This window comes from Ictalurus punctatus, unplaced genomic scaffold (genome assembly GCF_001660625.3).
Source record: "Ictalurus punctatus breed USDA103 unplaced genomic scaffold, Coco_2.0 Super-Scaffold_100071, whole genome shotgun sequence".
In the NCBI taxonomy this organism is placed as follows: Eukaryota; Metazoa; Chordata; class Actinopteri; order Siluriformes; family Ictaluridae; genus Ictalurus; species Ictalurus punctatus.
In genome coordinates this window covers 316751-338502 of record NW_026521092.1, presented here as the reverse complement: position 1 = coordinate 338502, position 21752 = coordinate 316751, and the positions used below count along the sequence as shown (strand labels likewise).

The 21752-nt window shown below is 43.5% G+C and overlaps 1 protein-coding gene across 3 annotated transcripts in view; it reads right to left on the bottom strand.

Moving 5' to 3' along the window:
- The window catches only part of zgc:153039 (uncharacterized protein LOC767698 homolog), a 41430-nt gene that overhangs the window by 14194 nt on the left and 5484 nt on the right, over positions 1 to 21752 (bottom strand). For all 3 annotated transcript variants that reach the window (XR_008395157.1, XM_053679201.1, XM_053679202.1), the window contains exons 2-8: positions 20777 to 20911; positions 19867 to 20004; positions 19368 to 19673; positions 18872 to 18979; positions 18647 to 18758; positions 4138 to 4295; positions 1528 to 1610 (exon numbers count right to left, since the gene is read on the bottom strand). Coding sequence is in view for 2 of the 3 variants with exons in the window: in XM_053679201.1 (XP_053535176.1) it covers positions 1528 to 1610; positions 4138 to 4295; positions 18647 to 18758; positions 18872 to 18979; positions 19368 to 19673; positions 19867 to 20004; positions 20777 to 20911 (1040 nt within the window). In the remaining variant the exon portion in view is untranslated. The remainder of the gene's footprint in view (positions 1 to 1527; positions 1611 to 4137; positions 4296 to 18646; positions 18759 to 18871; positions 18980 to 19367; positions 19674 to 19866; positions 20005 to 20776; positions 20912 to 21752) is intronic.

Here is a 21752-nt window from a genome sequence, read left to right as displayed (position 1 = left end):
CACCATCCGCAGAACACGCGCTGCAACAGAACCAGCTGTTCTCCCCAAGGACAGATAGTCATCGGAGAGTTATTTGTTAAATCCAAGGGCCATTTTTTATATGAACTCATCCTCCAGTGTGTGTGTGTGTGTGAGAGAGAGAGAGAGTGTGTGTGTGGGTGGGCCTTTCTAATGGAGGTTATCTTCAGTTTAATAGCGCAGATGAGACGGTGTGACCGAGCATTAACGCAAAACCCACGGGTCAGGTACGGAGGTGTTCCAGATCACGTCATGGTGCTCCTCAGGGATAATGGAAGTGCGTCCCTTACAATCACAGAACTATTCTGGGCCGAGAGAGACCTCTTAAATACGCACTCCGTCAGAGAGAGCGCGAGCGGGGGGGGGGGGGGGGGGGGGGATAACAAGAGAAAGATTTCAGAGAGAAATGAGCAGAAGATGACAGACGATTACAGAGCTATAATATATAATACAGATAATTGTGACAGAGAGATTATTTCTACTAAATAAAATCAGCACTGGACTGGATTTAAAATCTACCAAGTATAGAACAACTCTTCCAAAGTGCCCAGTGAAGTCGTTCTTTAAAAAAAAGCGCTGTGGAGAAAGAGGAATAAAACACTTGGGGACATGGTGTTACGGGAAAATAACGTCAGGGTGATCACACTGACTCAGCCCGTCACTTTATTACTTATTGTATTGTAAGTCGCTTAGGATAAGAGCATCTGCTAAATAAATGTAATGATTTGAGTTCCTGTTCACAAAAACAGCTGAGAGCACTAATGTCGCGGTTAATAAAATCCCCTCCAGGCTGCACTTGATTCAAAAGTTTTATTTCAGTGTTTTCGCCCTTTCACATGTCGCGCCACGAACCTTATACCGGACATATCGGATGAGCTGGACGTTTCTGCAGTAAAATAGAGTTTGATTACATTTACTGATTAATTTAGACTTTATTATTCTGTGGTTGTACAGAGGAGACAGAATGTACCGTCCTTGCTACTTGCAAATTGACCTCTCAGGACCTCTTGATTTTGGACCAGGTCCAGATCTATTTTTTTTTTTTTTCTCCACAAGATGCACGATCATAATGATCTTCCTGAGGATCGGAAATCTAAATTCATGACTGATTACGGCTGGAATGGCCACGTGGGTGTTTTCACCCACATTGTCTGTGTGGGTGGTTTCAAACTGTGTGGATGGAGAGAACAATTTTTTTCAAAAATAGCCGGATAAACATGGACGATATCTCAGCATCAATTCAAACTTTGTCTACACACACAATTTCGGTCTCGCTCTTCTCTCAATTATCCATGTAAGAAAATGATCAGGATGGAAGGAAAGCAAAAGAACAGGGATGAGAAGAAAGACGTAGAAGATGTAGGGAAAGGGTAGGAGTGATGGACAGAGAGAAAAGAATTCATCATCTATTAGGAAGGAATAAAGAATCCACTCCAGTGGATTCACCGCCATCCACATCAACACAAACATTTCATCACATCCTTTCATTCATCCTTCGTTCTCCCTCACCTGCACAAGGAACCAGGAGATAAGAACCGAGACCCAGGGGTTCCCATTGCCTGAGGTTTTCCTAGCAGGGGACAGGACTTTACCTGCGGGACGAGAAGATTGGTGGTTTAGAATTTAGCAAAGGGATGACCTTAATGCTGCCTTAATCAAAAAGGTCAATTTTAAATATTTTTGTCTTGTTCAATGAAGTAAGAACACATTGGGCATCATTTATCTGGTCTGGATAGAAAGAGTTTTAGAAATCGTTTGCATTAGAATTTTCACAGAATCCAGTTAGGTAGGAAAACCATTCGTATCCTACGTATCATTTCTGAGTTTATGTAAGCGTTGCGTGCAAGATCGATCAACTTAAAATTGCACAATTGTTGATGAGTGTACTTGTTTTGTTTTTTTTTTTTAATGTACCGTAATTTTCGGACTATTGAGCGCACCTGAATATAAGCCGCACCCACTAACTTTAAAAAGAAAAAAAAAGAAAAAAAAAAAAAAAAAAAAAAAAAAAAAAAAAAAAAAATTGTACATATATAGGCCGCACTTGTCTATAAGCTGCAGGTGTCTACGTTGTAACGTGTGATATTTACACAGAAATATTTTTTTAACTTTTAATTAAATAAGTACCGTAAATGCTTTTTTCCGAACAGTGGCTGTAACACGGCTGGTTAAAAAAAATAAAAAAAAAAAAACACAGTTGCCTACCAGGAAGAGTCATTGATCGCTATCTTCATCTTCCTCCTGCGCACTAAAACCACTAAAGTCGCCTTCTTCAGTGTCGGAATTGAACAGCCTCAGAATTACCGGTACTTCGTCACACACTTCCTCAGTCTCTCTTTCGTTGTCGCTCTCGATGTCACTTGCGTCTCGAGGCAAATTCGCCCTTGAGCTTGTGCTGTCCTCTTCATCCCGCAGCAGTCCAGCCTTTCGAAACCCGCTGGTGATGGTAGATTTGTTGACACTGCTCCACGCTGTTAGGACACAGGCAGACTGGAGCAAAAGTTGCCCTTCGCATGCTATTTCCTTCTTCGACAGCCAGATCGATCGCCTTTAACTTGAAAGCTGCATCATATGCATTTCTTCGTGTGTTTTCCATGACGAGGGGGTGTGCATGAAGCGCAAAATGACCGATCTGAAGAATTTAGTGTGAGTGCGTTTGATTTAATTCAAACGGTTTCACTGGTCCACTGTGACCTGTTCTAAATGTTTTGGCGGCATGAAGCTTGTTAGCCCATAAAAATCCATAAATTAGCCGCATCACTGTTTAAGCCGCAGTGTTCAAAGCGTGTGAAAAAAGTAGCGGCTTATAGTCCGGAAATTACGGTACTTCCATCATGCAACAATTTAATTTTATGAACATTTTATGAAACTCCGTTTCATAAAAGACTTAAAAGAAGGCAAATCCATAAATTAAGATAAATAAGATTAGCCATTCAATTAGGAAAAAGTAATGGTGCCTTATAAAAGGAGGAGTTAGCATGTGTGGTAGCTGATGTGCTGCAATGGCTGACCTGCATTACTGGAAGGTTTAGCGTATGGCACAATTGGGAGGCGCTCTTTCACCGTTTAGGTGCCTGATCACAGGGTAATGCTCTAAACTCAAAGAGAATGCATTCTTAGTCACCTAGGAGGAATTTCTAAGGCAAGTATGGCAGAGGTACTTGGCACACTAGCATGAGAAGTTCCCCCACCCTGCCATCTTGCTGCATTCATGGAGCCTTGTAAGTGGTAATTTTCAAGATTTAATAATGTCATATCCTTTCTCAAGTTTAATGTGCAGAGTGGGACAAAAAAAATGGACACCTACACGAATGTGTGCGTTTTGTTTACACGGTCAGAGCGAAAATCACTATAAAGCTCATAAAAACCTACTTTACCCACATTTTCACAGTTACAGGCTGCTGGTTCTGTTCTACTGTAGTGACCTTCACACATTCATGCAACATTTTGGATCTTGCTAATAGTGAGTAGCTTAGCAACAAGCTAGCCAACTAATGTTAGTGATAACTATGTTGATGTCTTCCATGCTGATAATCACCTTCTTAAAACAGTGATTATACAGAATCTGTAATACAGTATGCTCAGTGTTCTAGACTTAATCTAGAATAGAGGACTGTGTGTGTTTATTGGCAGATCTAAAGCCAAGATCTAAACTGCTATTAACTCATTTAAAAGTAGAGAAGGGGAACTTTACACTGTTCTCCATGCGAGTGGCCATGTTGATTTGATGTCACTCCGGAAATGGGGAAAGAACTGGTAGTGGAGAATACTACCCCAAGACGAAACTGCAGGTTGAGGTGGTGTTTCGGGTAGCTTTTACTGTTTGTAGGTGGGGAATTACAGGTTGCAAATCTTTCTCGCCAGTGTGCTTCCCAAGCAACCTATTTCGCTTGACCATTGAGCATGGTAGCTCCTTGATTTTTATCAAATGAATTCCCTGACTTCCAGCGTGCAAGTGCCCTGACCCTCGGCTTGTGGCTAGTGACGGAATGTGCTGTTGGACAGAAATAGCTCAAACTTTTTTTGCCCGGTGTAACATTTTAACAGGTGTAACATGACTAAATTCATCTCTTTAATACATCAGAAAGATCGTGATTGGAGATTGGAAAACGTACTCACCAAACAGATCATCCCTGGCGAGTGCGTACAGAATGCGGGAGGCACCAATCAGGTTGCTCATGGCAGCTGAGAGTGTGGATGAGTAGACGCCGATGGTGACAAATGGGCGCCAAAGATTAATGTCACGCAGGAAACTGTAGTCCCTCTGTAACAAAACTCTGCAATAAGAAAAATGTAAATAAATAAATAAATAAATAAATAAATAAATAAATAAATAAATGAGTGCGATGGATATCAAAACTGAGCTCCAATTCTTTTCCTCCAAACATGGCGTCCACTCACGAACACTATCGCTAGCAGCTATTACAGTTTAAATATTTTGCAAATGAAATTGATGGTTGGGTGGGAAATACTCTCCCATTTCCCTTCCAAAAGTCCTCATCAATTGCACTCCCTTCCATACCCCTCCTTTTAATTTCTATTTCATTAGCTTATGTTCCACAACCTTCCCTAATATTACACTCAATTTTTTACATTCCAGTCCACTGCTTTTCCTTTTACTCAATTCTTTCCCTTCAATAACATTCCCTTCTGTACCATTCCACTAAATTCCCTTCAATTCTATTTGATTCCTTTCTCTACCATTCCCTTCAATTCTATTTCATTCTCTTCTATCCGCTGCCCTTCCACTCCATAACATTCTAATCCATTAACATCCCTCCCCTCCCCCTGTCCTTTCAATCCATGAAATAAAATAAAATTCCATTCCAATCCTCATCATACTCTTCCCTTCCAATCTATAAAATTGTATTCCCATCTCTTCCATCCCCTACTCTTCCTATCCATAGAACTCCATTCCATTCTCATCCATATGGTCCCCTTCCCTTCTATTACATTAATTTCACTTCCATTTCAACTATATTTAATTTCATTACTGTGTGTAGTATAATTTTGACCAATCCTCTGCCCCACCCCCACACGCTCATTATCTCTCCCCTCACGTCCTCTTTCAGGTCGAGTCATTTTAATACTTATCTCAGGCCTATTAATTACAGATCCACCCAGGACCTGAAAACACAAACACACACACACACACACACAGACTGACATATCTGTTGTTAGAAATTAATTTCACATGTAAGTACAGAATTCATCCAACACTGACAGCTGCAAACAGCCACTGGAAAACAACTGTATGTGTGTGTGTCTCTCTCTCTCTGTCGCTGTGTGTGTGTGTGTGTATGTGTAAGAAACAGAAAGCAGGAGTGAGTCTGAGGGAGTGTTTTGTCTGTCCCCTGACATTTCACTCAATATCGATTCCACCAAGTTAGAATGAGCTCTTAGAGAGAGAGAGAGAGAGAGAGAGAGAAAAAAAAAGAGTGTGTGTTTGTGTGAGATGCACTAAATGAAATACACAGGGGAAAGAAGCAGATTTTAAAGAGTTTACTAGTGTCACCTATCCAGCCATTTAACCATTCATTCATCTCTTCATTTATCCATACATTTTATCTGCCTGTCTATCTATCCATGTATTCACCTACCCATTAGTTTATGTATGAATTCTTCGAACCCTTTATCCATCAGTTAAGCCAGCCACCTTTTCATTATTCTAAACCTTCTTTTATCCAACCATGTGTCTACATACCCTTTCATTTACTCATCTTCATCTTTCCATTCTTTCCATAAAATTCCCTTCCCATCCCTACCATCCCATTCCCATCCATACAATCCCTAAAATCCCATCCCCTTCCTGTCCCGACCACTCCCTTCCCTGCTATTCCATTCCCATCCCCAACATATCCCTCCCTACCATCCCATTCCTGTCCCTACCATCCCATTCCCTACCATCCCATTCCCTTCTATACCATGCCATTACTGTCCCTACCATCCCCTTCCCTACCATGCCATTGCTGTCCCTACCATCCAATTCCTGTCCCTACCATCCAATTCCTGTCCCTACCATCCCCTTCCCTACCATCCCATTGCTGTCCCTACCATCCCCCATTCCTTCCCCTACCATTCCCTTCCCTTCAATTCCCGTCCCTACCATCTCACATTCCTGTCCTTACCATCCCCTTCTCTACCATTCCATTCCCATCATACCATTCTTGTTCATACCATCCCCTTCCCTACAATTCCATTCCAGTCCCTACCATCCCCTTCCCTACCATCCCATCCCCTTCCCTACAATTCCATTCCAGTCCTTACCATCCTATTCCTGTCCCTACCATCCAATTCCTGTCCCTACCATCCAATTCCTGTCCCTACCATCCCCTTCCCTACCATCCCATCCCCTTCTATACCATGCCATTGCTGTCCCTACCATCCCCCATTCCTTCCCCTACCATTCCCTTCCCTTCAATTCCCGTCCCTACCATCTCACATTCCTGTCCCTACCATCCCCCATTCCTTCCCCTACCATTCCCTTCCCTTCAATTCCTGTCCCTACCATCTCACATTCCTGTCCTTACCATCCCCTTCCCTACAATTCCATTCCCTACCATCCCCTTCCCTACCATCCCATCCCCTTTCCTACAATTCCATTCCAGTCCTTACCATCCTATTCCTGTCCCTACCATCCCCTTCCCTACAATTCCATTCCAGTCCCTACCATCCCATTCCCATCCCTACCATCCCCTTCCCTATAATTCCATTCCCGTCCCTACCATCCCTACCATCCCCTTCAATACAATCCCATTCCTGACCCCGAGCATCCTCTACTCTGCAATTCCATTCCCATCCCTACCATCCGCTTCCCTAGCATCCCAATCCTATCCCAAACATCTCCCATTACCATCCCTACAATCCCCTTCAGTACAATCCCATTCCTGACCCCTAGCATCCTCTTCTCTGCAATTCCATTCCTGTCCCTACCATCCCCCACCATCCCATTCCCATCCCTACCATCCCCTTCCCTACAATTCCATTCCCGTCCCTACCATCCCCTTCCCATCCCTACCATCCCCTTCCCTAGCATCCCAATCCTATCCCAAACATCTCCCATTACCATCCCTACCATCCCCTTCAGTACAATCCCATTCCTGACACCGAGCATCCTCTACTCTGCAATTCCATTCCCATCCCTACCATCCGCTTCCCTAGCATCCCAATCCTATCCCAAACATCTCCCATTACCATCCCTACCATCCCCTTCAGTACAATCCCATTCCTGACCCCTAGCATCCTCTTCTCTGCAATTCCATTCCTGTCCCTACCATCCCATTCCTACCATCCCCCACCATCCCATTCCCATCCCTACCATCCCCTTCCTTACAATTCCATTCCCGTCCCTACCATCCCATTCCCATCCCTACCATCCCCTTCCCTACAATTCCATTCCCGTCCCTACCATCTCACATTCCTGTCCCTACCATCCCCCTTCTCTACCATTCCATTCCCATCCCTAATGTACCATTCTTGTTCATATCATTCCCTACCATTCCAATCCCATCCTTACTATCCCCTTCCCAACATCCCATTCCTGTCCCAACCATCCTCTTCCCTAGCATCCCAATCATCTCCCATTACTGTCCCTACCATCCCCTTCAGTACAATCCCATTCCTGACCCCTAGCATCCTCTTCTCTGCAATTCCATTCCCATCCCTACCATACCAGTCCCTACCATCCCCCATTCCTGTCTCTACCATTCCTTTCCCTAGCATCCCATTCCTGTCCCTACAATCCCCCATTCCTGTCCCTACAATCCCCCATTCCTGTCCCCAACATCCCTTTCCCTACCATCATCTACCATTCCATTCCCATCCCCTTCCATACCATTCCTGTCATGACCATCCCGTTCCCTACCATCCCCCATTCCCATCCCTACCATCCCCCATTCCTGTCCCTACAATCCCCCATTCCTGTCCCCAACATCCCCTACCATTCCATTCCCATCCCCTTCCATACCATTCCTGTCATGACCATCCCATTCCTTACCATCCCTCATTCCCATCCCTACAATCCTACATTCCTGTTCCTACAATCCCCCATTCCTGTCCCCAACATCCCTTTCCCTACCATCATCTACCATTCCATTCCCATCCCCTTCCATACCATTCCTGTCATGACCATCCCGTTCCCTACCATCCCCCATTCCCATCCCTAAAATCCCCCATTCCTGTCCCTACAATCCCCCATTCCTGTCCCCAACATCCCCTTCCCTACCATCATCTACCATTCCATTCCCATCCCCTTCCATACCATTCCTGTCATGACCATCCCATTCCCTACCATCCCCCTTCCCCAACATCCCACTCCTGTCTTATCATCCCCTTCACAACCATCCCTCATTCCCATCGCTACCATCCCATCCGCTTCTATACCATACCATTCATGTCCCTACCATGCCCCATTCCTGTCCCTACCATTCCCTTCCCTAACATCCCATTCCTACCATGCCCTTCCCTGTCATCCCCCAATCCCATCCCTACCATCCCCTTCAGTACCATTCCATTCTCATCCTGAACATCCTATTCTGTCCCTAGTATCTTCTTCTCTACCATTCCATTTCCATCCCTAACATCCCTTTCCCTACCATCCCCCATTCCTGTCAATTCCATTCCCTTCCTTTCCATCCCTGTCCCTACCACCCCCCATTCCAATCCCTACCTTCCCCTTCTCTAATATTCCATTTCCACCCCTACCATCCCCTTCCCAACCATCCCTCATTCCTGTCCCTACCATCCTATTCCTGTCCCTACCATCCTAACCTATTCCATCCCATTCCTGTCCCTACCAGCCCCCATTCCAATCCCTACCTTCCCCCTTCTCTACCATTCCATTTCCATCTCTACCATCCCCTTCCCAACCATCCCTCATTCCTGTCCCTACCATCCTATTCCTGTCCCTACCATCCTATTCCTGTCCCTACCATCCCATCCTATTCAATACCATTCCTGTCCCTACCATTCCCTTCCCTAATATCCCAACCTATTCTGTCCCTACCACCCCACATTCCAGTCCCTACCACCCCCCATTCCAATCCCTACCTTCCCCTTCTCTGCCATTCCATTTCCATCCCTACCATCCCATTCCCAACCATCCCTCATTCCTGTCCCTACCATCCCATCCTATTCTATTCCTGTCCCTACCACCCCCATTCCAATCCATACCTTCCCCTTCTCTACCATTCCATTTCCATCCCTACCATCCCCTTCCCAACCATCCCTCATTCCTGTCCCTACCATCCCATCCTATTCCATACCATTCCTGTCCCTACCACCCCCATTCCAATCCATACCTTCCCCTTCTCTACCATTCCATTTCCATCCCTAGCATCCCCTTCCCAACCATCCCTCATTCCTGTCCCTACCATCCTATTCCTTTCCCTACCATCCCATCCTATTCCATCCCATTCCTGTCCCTACCACCCCCCATTCCAATCCCTACCTTCCCCTTCTCTACCATTCCATTCCTACCATCCCCTTCCCAACCATCCCTCATTCCTGTCCCTACCATCCTATTCCTGTCCCTACCATCCCATTCCATCCCATTCCTGTCCCTACCATCCCATCCCTGTCCCTACCACCCCCCATTCCAATCCCTACCTTCCCCTTCTCTACCATTCCATTTCCATCCCTACCATCCCCTTCCCAACCATCCCTCATTCCTGTCCCTACCATCCCATTCTATTCCATACCATTCCTGTCCCTAACATCCCAATCCCATCCCTACCATTCCATTCCTACCATCCCCTTCCCAACCATCCCTCATTCCTGTCCCTACCATCCTATTCCTGTCCCTACCATCCCATCCCATCCTATTCCATCCCATTCCTGTCCCTACCACCCCCATTCCAATCCCTACCTTCCCCTTCTCTACCATTCCATTTCCATCCCTACCATCCCCACCATCCCCTTCCCAACCATCCCTCATTCCTGTCCCTACCATCCCATCCTATTCCATACCATTCCTGTCCCTAACATCCCAATCCCATCCCTACCATTCCATTCCTACCATCCCCTTCCCAACCATCCCTCATTCCTGTCCCTACCATCCTATTCCTGTCCCTACCATCCCATCCTATTCCATCCCATTCCTGTCCCTACCATCCCCCATTCCAATCCCTACCTTCCCCTTCTCTACCATTCCATTTCCATCCCTACCATCCCCTTCCCAACCATCCCTCATTCCTGTCCCTACCATCCTATTCCTGTCCCTACCATCCCATCCTATTCCATCCCATTCCTGTCCCTACCATTCCCTCCCTAACATCCCAATCCCATCCCTACCATTCCATTCCTATCCCTGTCATCTCCTTCCTTATCATTTCATTTCTATTCACCAACATCCCCTTCCCTGCTATTCCTATAATCATTTCCCTAACACTTAATTTCTGTCCACCACATCTCCTTTCCTGCCATCCCCTTCCCATTCTTCCATTCCTGTGCCCACAATCATTACAAATCTCTTCCTGTGCCTGCCATCCCCTTCCTTACTAATCTATTCCCATCCACAACATCCCGCTTCCTTTGATTTTAGTCCCGGTCATTCCCTCTCGTTCACCTAAAATTCCACTATATTCCTAACATTTCACTCATCAATTCATTTCCTCCACCCATCAATCCATCCATTTTCTATACCGCTTATCGTACAGGGTCACGGGGAACCTGGAGCCCATCCCAGGAAGCATCGGGCACAAGGTGGGACACACTGGACAGGGTGCCAGTTACTCACCAATTGATCACACACACATTCATACACTATGGACATTTTGGACATGCCAATCAGCCTACCATGCATGTCTTTGGACTGGGGGAGGAATCCGGAGTACCCAGAGGAAACCCCCGCAGAGAACATTCAAACTCCGCAAACACAGGGCAGCAGCAGAAATCAAACCCCCAACCTTGGAGGTGTAAGGTGTAACCACTAAACCACAGTGAGCCCTCCATTCGTTTCAATCAAATATAATCTTTCATTCCTCAAATCAATTCTTTTATTCCTTCATGTATCCATCCATCCACTCTCTCCATACATACATATACTCAGTCCTTAATCCATTTATCAGTCAATTAATTCCACCATTTTTCCATCTACTGCTCTAGCATTATGTAATCACTCACTCTTTCCATTCATCTATCAAATGTTTATATCCCTCAATCCACCTATTCTTTCATCCAACAATCCACCGATATATCTATTCATTCAATCACTTTTGAATCTAGCCTGCCAGTCACCCCTTCATGTATTAATCCTCACATCTGTTCACCCAGCTCTCCATCCATTTATCCAGTTAGCCACCATTTCATTTGCTACTGTACTCTGTGTGTCTCATTATGGAGAAAATAGAAAAAGGACAAAGGTGAAACAGAGAGAGGTTAATAGTGAGAGACAAACAGATTAAAGAGAGATCGAGAGATCAGAGATAAAAAGAAAGAAAGTGATAGAGAGATGGAGATTAAAGAGAGAGAAAGAGGGCAGAAAATGAGAGAGAAAGAGAAGAAAAGAGACAGAGAGAGAGAGAGAGAGACGGTGGTTGAGTTAAGTGCTCCCTAGAGAAAGTCAGGCGGCGGATCATTAAATGAAATCAATAACTAACGAGCCCAGCGGAGATCTCTACTGCACTCTATCCATCTCTCTCTCTCCATCTCTCTTTCAATCTCTTCTCCTTCCTTTTATTTCCTCATTCTCCCTTCTCCTTTTTGTAGTGTGTGGATGCTCTGTTCCAGTCTCTCTCTCTCCCTCCCACCCTATCTCTTGATCTTTCATAACCTCCCTCTTTCAGGCACCTTGTTTTTTTTCTGTCCCTCTGTTCTCCACGCTTCAGAAAGCGAGTGGATAGAGAGAAATAAATAGAGAGAGAGAGAGAGAGAGAGAGAGAGAGAGAGAGAGAGAGGGGAGAGGAGCCAGAGCCGTATTTCTGCAGCTTTGTGATAGTGGGACATGAAGACAGAGACAAAGGGAGTGAGGGAACAAGGGGACAGAAAGCAGGCAGCAGCTAGACGGGTGGGTACAAACCATTTGGAATGAGAGACAGAACAAGTGAGAGAGAGAGAGAGAGAGAGAGAGAGAGAGAGAGAGAGAGAGAGAGAGAGAGAGAGAGAAACAGACGCTTGAGAACTGTGTAGTGGAGATAGCTGAACAAAAGAAGGATGGTGGATTTAAATTAATACAATTACACACTCACTCTGTAATGAATACATAAACCTGACCAACACACACACACACACACACACACACACATATATATAGGTAATTCTTGGTTGGACAATTTGCATATCATTTGCAAGTTTCATCACTCCTTATACATTATTGTCTTGGTAGATGGTGTGGCCTAAAGTAAGAATTGACATAATATAAATGTATATAATATAATTTAATCTTATATATACAGTCAAAAATAAACACCGGATGGAAATTATTGGCTTTTTTTAAAAATATATTTGGACAATTTGTGTCATCTTTGAAACGGTGCCTATTAATAAAGTTGATATACTTGAACAAAACCACAAGGAAAATTAGCTTTTTCACAAAAATATCAATAGATGTGATATTCTTCTGTGGAAAAAGTAAGTACACCCTTGGCCTCAGAAGCTAGTATTGGCCCCTTGAGCAGAAATAACTTCACGTAGGCATTTTGCATAATTGGTCACCAGTCTCTGACATCAGCTGGCTGGAATTTTTGACCACTCTTCCATGCAAAATTCTTTCAGTTGCAAGATGTTTGAGTGTTTTCATTCACAAATTTCAATGTGATTCAAATCCGGGCTTTGCTAGGCTATCCCATAACCCTCCATTTCTTCTTTTTTAGCCATTAATTGGTGGATTTGCTCGTGTGGTTAGGATCACTATCCTGTTGAAAGGTCCACTGTCAGTTCAACTTCAATTTTCAGACAGATCTTCAAGCATTCTTTGATATGATGCAGAATTCATAGTTGAATCAATGACTGCAAGCTGTCCAGTCCCCAAGGCAGCAAAGCAACTCCAAACCATAACATTTCCACCACCGTGCTTCACAGGTGGTATGAGGTGCTTCTCATGAAAAGCTGTCTTTGGTCTGCATCAAACACGTCTGCTGTTACTGTGGCCAAACAACTCTATCTTTGATTCGTCTGTCCAGAGCACATTATTCCACAAGGTCTGGTCTTTGCCTGTCCCTAATAAGTCCCTACCAAATAAGTTGGGACAGTCAACTGTTTACCACTGTGTAACGTCACCTTTTCTTTTAATAACACTTAATGTGTTTGAACACTGAAGACACCAGTTGGTTAAGTTTAGCAAGCAGAATTTTCCCCCCATTCATTCATTAGGAATTTCTTCAGCTGCAAAACTGTACAGGGCCTTCGTTGCCTTATTTTGCTCTTCATAATGCGCCACACGTTCTCAATGGGAGACAGGTCAGGACTGCAGCAGTTTATGCTAGCACCTGCACTCTCTGCTTACACAACCATGCGCTTGTAATCTGGGCAGAATGTGGTTTGGCGTTGTCCTGCTCTGGATGGCAGCGTATGTTGCTCCAAAATGTGTACATGTCTTTCTGTATTAATGATGCCCTCACAGATGTGCAAATTACCCATACCATGGGCACTGACACGCCCCCATACCATGACAGACGCTGGCTTTTGGACCTGACACTGATAACAGCTTGGATGGTCCTTTACCTCTTTGGCCCGGAGAACATGACTGCTGTTTTGTCCAAAAACTATTGAAATTTGTCGGACCACAAATCACGATTCCACTGCGCTACTGTCATCTCAGAGGAGACTAAGCAGGTTTCAATCACTGGCACCTGATCCTGAACACCTGATTCTAATTTTATGTATTTGAAGGTGTGATAAATGTAGGAGTGTACTTACTTTTTCCATGTGACTGATCTGTTCTTTTACCATGTGACTGATCTGTCGTTTGATGGGGTGTATCAACTTTATTAATAGGCACTATTTCAAAGATGATCAAATGTTTGCTTGTCCAAATATGTCAAAGAAGCCAACAATTGTCATGGGGTGTACTGCGCACACAAATTAACCTCGCAAATCGCATATCAGAACAAATCTAAAGAAGCAAAATGTCTGAACTTATATAGGTCACTTAGGGGCGTGGCCTAAAGGCTGAAGGTGGAGCTTGTACGCAAAATATTATTCAAATGAGAAAGTTCCACCCTTGAACTCATCTTATTTAATCTACATTAGTGTGATCTTCACATTACATTCATTCTTTTCAGCTTCCTTCTACCCTCCAACCTGATCATGATTCATTTCATCTACTTTAAATGAACCAAGCAAACATATGCATAAATGAGTGGGTGAGTGAGTTAGGAAGTAAAGAAGGAAGGACAGAAGAATATATGAGTAATTACGGAAGAAAAGAGGGAATGAGGGAAGGGAGTGAGTTAGTTTGAGTAAGGAAGGAAGAAAGGAAGATGGGATAGATGGAAGGAAGGAAATGAGTGAGAGTAACTAAGGGAGAAAGGAAGGAAGTTAGAAAAAAAATGAAAGATGGAAGGTAGTAAGGAAGAAAGTGAGTCTGTGTGTAAGGAAGGAAGGAAGGGAGTGAGCGAGAGGACGTAAGGATGAAAATAAAGAATGAAGGAAGTGAGAAATTAAGTAACTTAGTGAAGAAGGAAGTAATTAATATGAACCTGAGATTTGCAGCTGCACGAGTGTCAGAGCTGCTGTTATAGAAAATCCATCCTTCTGACCAATCAGGATCCAGAATTCAACAGTGCTGAGGTGTAAAAATCTCAAAACAAAATGATGTACTCCTCAGAAGACTGTGAATCATCCTGAAACACAACTCAGCACGACCCTGTGATGTCACACTCACACTCCCTGCTGTACCTCATACATACACCGAGACTAACAACTGGATGAACGTGAAGAAAATGCGTTCTGATACGATGAAGAATGTTTTCAGAGCAAGATGATTCATGTGAGGGTTGTGAAGATTCCCATCATGATCTGTGGACAACTCATGCTTCCTTTTTCCTCAGATCTGTGGTAGATCTATGGTTTCTCCAACACAGTGTTCACACACTGTTCTTTGAGCAGAAGACAGCGCCATCTCCTGTTAAGTTCGGGTACTACCGCCAAATCCTCTTCTTCGTCATCGGCCTCTTTATAAACCAGTCAAACTTGTGAAAATCTATCATTACTCCTCTCTCTCACAGGAACGGATCATTAAAGCTTAAATCACCATCCTCATTTACGGTCCTCTCATCACCATGGCGAACACAGGATGATCTCCGCAGCGACTGGAGGATGATATTCTGAGCTGTTGCTGATGAGACGTTGACTGATGGCTTTAATAAAATCCTGAAACTTTTAATATCTAATAATTTACCGTGGCTAATTGAATCCGACTAATCTGCTGGAATTCCGTCGTCACGTTCCTTTACCTCCTTCCAACCAGTCCTGTTAAACCTCACAGGTCTGCACCGGATAATCCATCACTCATCAGTCCAACTGTGAGACGAGTCATAAGTACACACTCTTAAACATAGAAGAACGTGTTTTCCGCCAAAAAATCCTTCTGACTGATGGGGCTTAAGGTGACGGGATTTATTGATTTAGAGCAAATTGAGGTTCAGCACAAATTCACAATTTCAGCACAATTCACAATTTCGGCACATGATTCGGTATATTGATGCATTTCCTTCTGTAACAGGAAGTCAGAGTGACATTGTGTCGAACTGTTTTACTCATTTACACAACAGCAGCGACTAGTGTTTGAGATACGCGCCACCCACAGCATCCAATGCTGCCTTCATGTGCAGTAAGAAATATCGGACTTACAAGAACAACGCACTGAAACGCCACCGCTCTGTCATAATGACAACCTGGGAACTCATACTTTTTTCACACCTGAAAAACGTCATCATCGTGACCTCTGAATACGTATATACGAACTTCGGAGGAGGAATTGAAGGCAGCGTAATAAAACCTGACAGTAGCTTAATGAGCGAAATTTATTAGATTGGGAGTCATTGACTGCCAATCGGAGTAAGTGATTCTGAACAGCTGATTCGAGTCGTTAGTGATTCCAGACTTTACTTCCTGTACCAACCTATGTAGGTTTGTAACAAAAAACTCCGCCACCGCACCAGACGGAGCTGAAACTCATTACGGTAGTGGCCGTTTCCTTTCCAACACACGCTGACAGCGGTAGACCGATCAAAACAGACTGGGACGTCTGACCAATCAGAGCAGAGTAAGCTCTCTGGAAGGAGGAGTTTAGAACGACTCATTTAACGAGTCGTTTGTGACACTGGGGGGAAAGAAAAGGTAATGCTGCAATTGAAACCTCATTTTGACCTCAGGTGCGTGTCAATCTATTCTACGAGACCTTTAAAACAAAATTGGGTGCGTTTCAAAACCACAGTGGGTGCGCTTTAAGAAGAGCCTTTTACTGATGGAGAATCCCTGAAGAGCCCCTGGAGAATCCGGTGTATAAAGAGTCTGTGTATATAATACAGTCTGAGGTAGCAACATTCTTACACTGAACTAGATAACTCAAAAGTCACAAAACCTCCAGTTCACACTAACTCCACCCTCTTTTCCAAACTGTAACCATCTTTTTTCCCCAACCAAGAGATGGTTTGAAGAGGGAACGTTGTACAGGAAGACCCCCGGCCAAAAACACACCGAAGAACCATGTTTACCGCTAATGAGCTGCTACTGTAGAGTAAGACACACCCCTGGGGGCGGGGCATAGACACAATATAGAGAGAGCATTTAACTCTATGATCACAAACTTTTTCCTAGATATGACTAATCCAAAAAAAAAAAAAAAAAAAAAAATTGTATCTTCCTTTTCGATTTTTTAAATGTATATTGTGTCGTAATGGAGTCCGGAACACTAAGCAACATGAACAAAAAAGGTCCGTCAACAAATCTGATTTCAGGAGAACCTAAAGTTCAACACGTGGGGTTCGAATTAGAGCTGGTGATATGAGGATGTAATAATTAAATGTCCTGAGAAATGAAGTCACGGTACACGTTACTCAGAATACCTTCAAGCTCTCCGAGTTGTGTGCGTGTTTAAAAGGGATGAGGAGTTTTTCATGGTCACAGAGAAACAGAAGTAGTCAGTATAAAAACAGACCCTTTCCCGGTTTGTGTTCCGAAAGAGGAAGTTCGAACCGGTCTGGTGCGCATGTTTTCAGCTCTGTGTGACACATACGTGAGCAGCAGGCCAATTCACACATGATTTCTATTATAATCTCCACGCTACACTTCATACACACATCCTAAGATTTCAGCTTTAACCCCAGTCTGCAGAGAAACCGTCCTCCGTCATACTTTTTATCCATTTACAGTTAATGTTGGTGAAAAAACTCCGTTCCTGTCGTCACTTACGTCATAGCCGCTATAAACACTCGTTACTGAGAATCCACAAAGCGTAAACTTGTCCGTCCGGAAGATGTCGGAAAACTAAGTTACAGCTTTACTTCCGGCTGTTACGAAGCGCCGACACCGGAGACTCCTTCCACAAATGTCAAATAATCACCTCCTTACAGAAAACTTCAATATATCGATGCTTATATAATCCGTTTATATGTGGAGTGTCTGCCCTGTGTACAAGTCCCTGTGAACGAGCTGTTGCTATAGAAACGATAACATACTAGAACGGGTGCTATATAGAAAATGAAAAAACATCTTCTGACCAATCAGGATACAGCACATAACATGGTGTTGGAACTCCTTTACATATAAAATCCTGGGTATAAGTGTTTAATGGAATATTTGGGGAACACGGAGTGTTGTCTTTAAGGTTTGGTGGAAAGAGGCGCTGGACTCTCTTGTTAAAACCGATGGCGTAGTGAGATTCCAGTCCCAGCGCTCCGAGCTCAGCAGAATGAAGTCAGGTTTCTGTAGAAAGGTCTCAACACTGCAGGGTTTTTTTGTTTGTTTTTTTTTTTAATATCCCTTGGTGCTTCAGTTCTGCAGTGCCCATTTCCTTCAACCCCTCAACACACACACTTTTTTTTTTTTTTTAAATCTCTGACAAGGTCATGTGAGGAGTGAGTGGCACAAATTCCAGACGGAAGTAACACTGTGCTATGCTGCTTGTGCAGCAGTGAACCGATTCCCGACACCGCTACAGTTAGATATTATAGATGTGCACTAGAAGACATTTTGAATAATAAATAGGGCTGATCTCGTTTAATTACAACCCCAACTCCAAAAAAAGCTGGGACGCTGTGTAAAATGTAAATAAAAACAGAATGCCATGATTCTATAAAGTCTCATAAACCTGTATGTTATTCTCAATAGAAGATAGAAAACATATCAAATGTTAAAAATGAGGACATGTACAGTTTTCAGGAGGAAAAAAAAAAAAAAAAAAAAAAAAGGTGATTTTCAATTTGATGGCCGCAGCACGTCTCAAAAAAGTTGGGACGGGGCAACCGAAGTGAAACAGAAGTAGAAACTGTCAAAACTATGCTTTTACAGGACACTACATACACACACACAATTTATTTTTTTTATATACTATATTTTCATATAGTCATAGACTATATATCAAAGTAAATATCATTAAGTATAAGAGGATTTCTTTGAGTCACAGTACACATCACACACTGTGTGTGTGTGTGTGTGTGTGTGTGTGTGTGTGTGTGTGTGTGTGTACCTGTCACAGGTGCAGGCCACCAGTAAGCTGAGCAGGTTGTAGGTGATGAAAGTGAAGATGACTGCAGTGATCGTTCCACGAGGGATGGAGTAACTTGGATTCCTCAGGTCACCTAATACACACACACACACACACACACACACACACACACACACACACAGGCTTGATGCAAATAAATACATAAATACACAATATGATGACAGACAGACAGACACACAGACACACCTGACATGTTGGATCCTGCCATAATTCCAGTACATCCATTGAACATGACCGCAAACACAGTGGCAAACGTCATCGTCATTCCCGTGGTGTAGTCCACTGTGTAATCCGCTACACACACACACACACACTTTGTTTACATATAAGCAACACCTACATTCTTAAATGTACATGTTCTACAGGTACCACAGGTTCTATATGTTCTACAGGTACCACAGGTTCTATATGTTCTACAGGTACCACAGGTTCAACAGATTCCACAGGTTCTATATGTTCTCCAGGTTCTACAGATTCCACAGGTTCTACAAGTATCACAGATTCTACTTTTGTGTATTTATGAGCTTCTCACTTAAAATCTTTTTTTTTTTTTTAAGCATGAAATCCCGATTTGAGTCGCATAGCTGAAAATCCGGATTAGCCCACGCTGACCAGGATTATGTTCCACACCGTAGTCAAGAAAGAACCTCAGTAAGATATCCTAAACCACACACACACACACCTTTGAGGTTTCCAAGCAGCGTGTCGAGTTTGAAGCTGGTGAAGTTGGCGGTGGTGGGGGAGGAGCTCAGGTTTCCCAGAATGCTCGGCAGCGGGATGTTGTGAGGTCTGACGGCGAAGAAGCTGATGAAGATGGTGAAGAGCACCACCATCACCACCATGAAGATGAGGAACGTGGCCTTGGCATAGATATGAGCGCCGATCAAACACACCAACACACACAGCAGCAGGATGACGCTGGCGTACAGCAGAGACCACCAATAACCGACCGGCATCACTGCATAATGAGGGGCGTGGCCTAATCCATCTGAGACAGAGCGATAAACTAATCACATTCACTGATTATGAAACATCATTGCTGCATTTAGCATATGTAGCACATGTTCTTTATCATGTTGCAGTGAATCGTATTTTACTGCAGAGAGATACCCTTATTATCACACACACACACACACACACACACACACACACACACACACACACACACACAGCCTGTGTACCTTCAGGACGTCCAAAGGTAGCGAGAATGGCCTCCACCAACCCGAGCACGTAGAGGGCGCTGCCACACACGTTGGCCAAGAAAAACATGATCCCAATACTGCCACCAAACTCCGGCCCTAAAGCTCGACTGATCATATCTACACACACACACACACACACACACACACACACACACACACACACACAGTTAAAAACACCACCACTCACTTACCAAACCTCATATCCCCAAGTGTTTTATTCCTCTTATACTCCAGCAACTACAACAATTACAGTTCTTATTAAACAACGACACATCATACTTTTTGTCTGTTTATAGTTACATTTAATGAAACACGTTAGTTCCTCTGCTCGCTTATGTTTTTAGCAGCTATAAACAATCGTTCCCTCACAAGCCTCTTTTCTCTTTCTCTCTCTCTCTCTCTCTCTCTCTCTCTCTCTCTCTCTCTCTCTCTCTCTCGAAGAAGAAGAAGAAGAAGAAGAAGAAGAAGAAGAAGAAGAAGGACACCAAATGCAGCTTGTCATGTTACCGAGAAACCGCAAAGTGTAAACTCCTCTATCCTGAAGATGTCCGAAAACTTAGTTACAGCTTTACCTCTGTTACAAAGCGCTGACACTGGAGACTCCTTCCATAAATCTCAAATAAACAAACATTTCCTTACATCAACGATAACACGGGTTATAATCCGTTTATGTGAATTTATATTTATACGAACGATAACGTATTAGAACGAGCGCATTAATATAAACCTGTGATGTGCGGCTGCACTACTGTCAGAGCTGCTGTTACAGAGAATGAATCAACACCTCCTGACCAATCAGGATCCAGAATTTAGAAGAGCTCTGCAGTGTAATAATAATAATAATAATAATAATAATAATAATAATAATAATAATAATAGAGGACATTACAGTACGCTCCCCCGGCATCCAGTGCTCCGTTGGTGGAAATGGCGCAGATGGAGAGCACGGTCATGCTGATGATGAAATATGCCACCAAGAACATGACCACGGCCTGGTACAGTCCACACTGACCCACAACGAAGCCTACACACACACACACACACACACACACACACACACACACACACACGAATGAAGAACACATAAAAGGGTTAATAGCTTAGAGGTTTCAATGAATATAGAATTTACACACATACTTTCACCACCGCTGAGTGTCACTTTAAACACTAAACAAGAACTAAAATGAATAAATATATAATCAAGTGAATAAATACGTAAATAAATAGGTAACAATTAAATAAACAAATAACCGTGTAATTAAACGAGTAAACCAGTAAGTAAAATCATACATTAAAATAAATAATAATAAAAAAAGCAAACAAGTAATTAAATAAATACAATCTCCTCCGAAAATTTTGGGACGGCAAGGCCGATTATTTTCTTTGTGCTGTAGACGGAAGACGTTTGGGTTTGTGATCGAAAGATGAACATGAGAAGAAAGCTTAGAATTTCAGCTTTAATTTCCTGGTATTAAATGCAGTTAAACAGCATAGAGCGTAGCACATTTCGTATCAGACCACCCAATTTGTAGGTGAGCAAAAGTACTGGAACACATGACTGACAGGTGTTGCTTGTTACCCAAGTGTATGCTGTTAGAGTGATTGTTTAGACAATAAAAAGGTCTAAACATCTACTCTCGGAGATGACGCGCGATACTGAAGGTTAAACCTGAAGATGGATTTACAGAGAAATGCACCCGGATTAATCAGGAGGAATTTCGTCATGCAGCAAGACGACGACCCAGAACACACTGCCACCTCGACACAGGAAGGGTTTAGACTGGACAAGTCAATCACCAGACCTTCACCCAACTGATCAGCGTTTCACCTCCTGAAGAGGAGACTGAAGGGAGAAACCCCCGAAA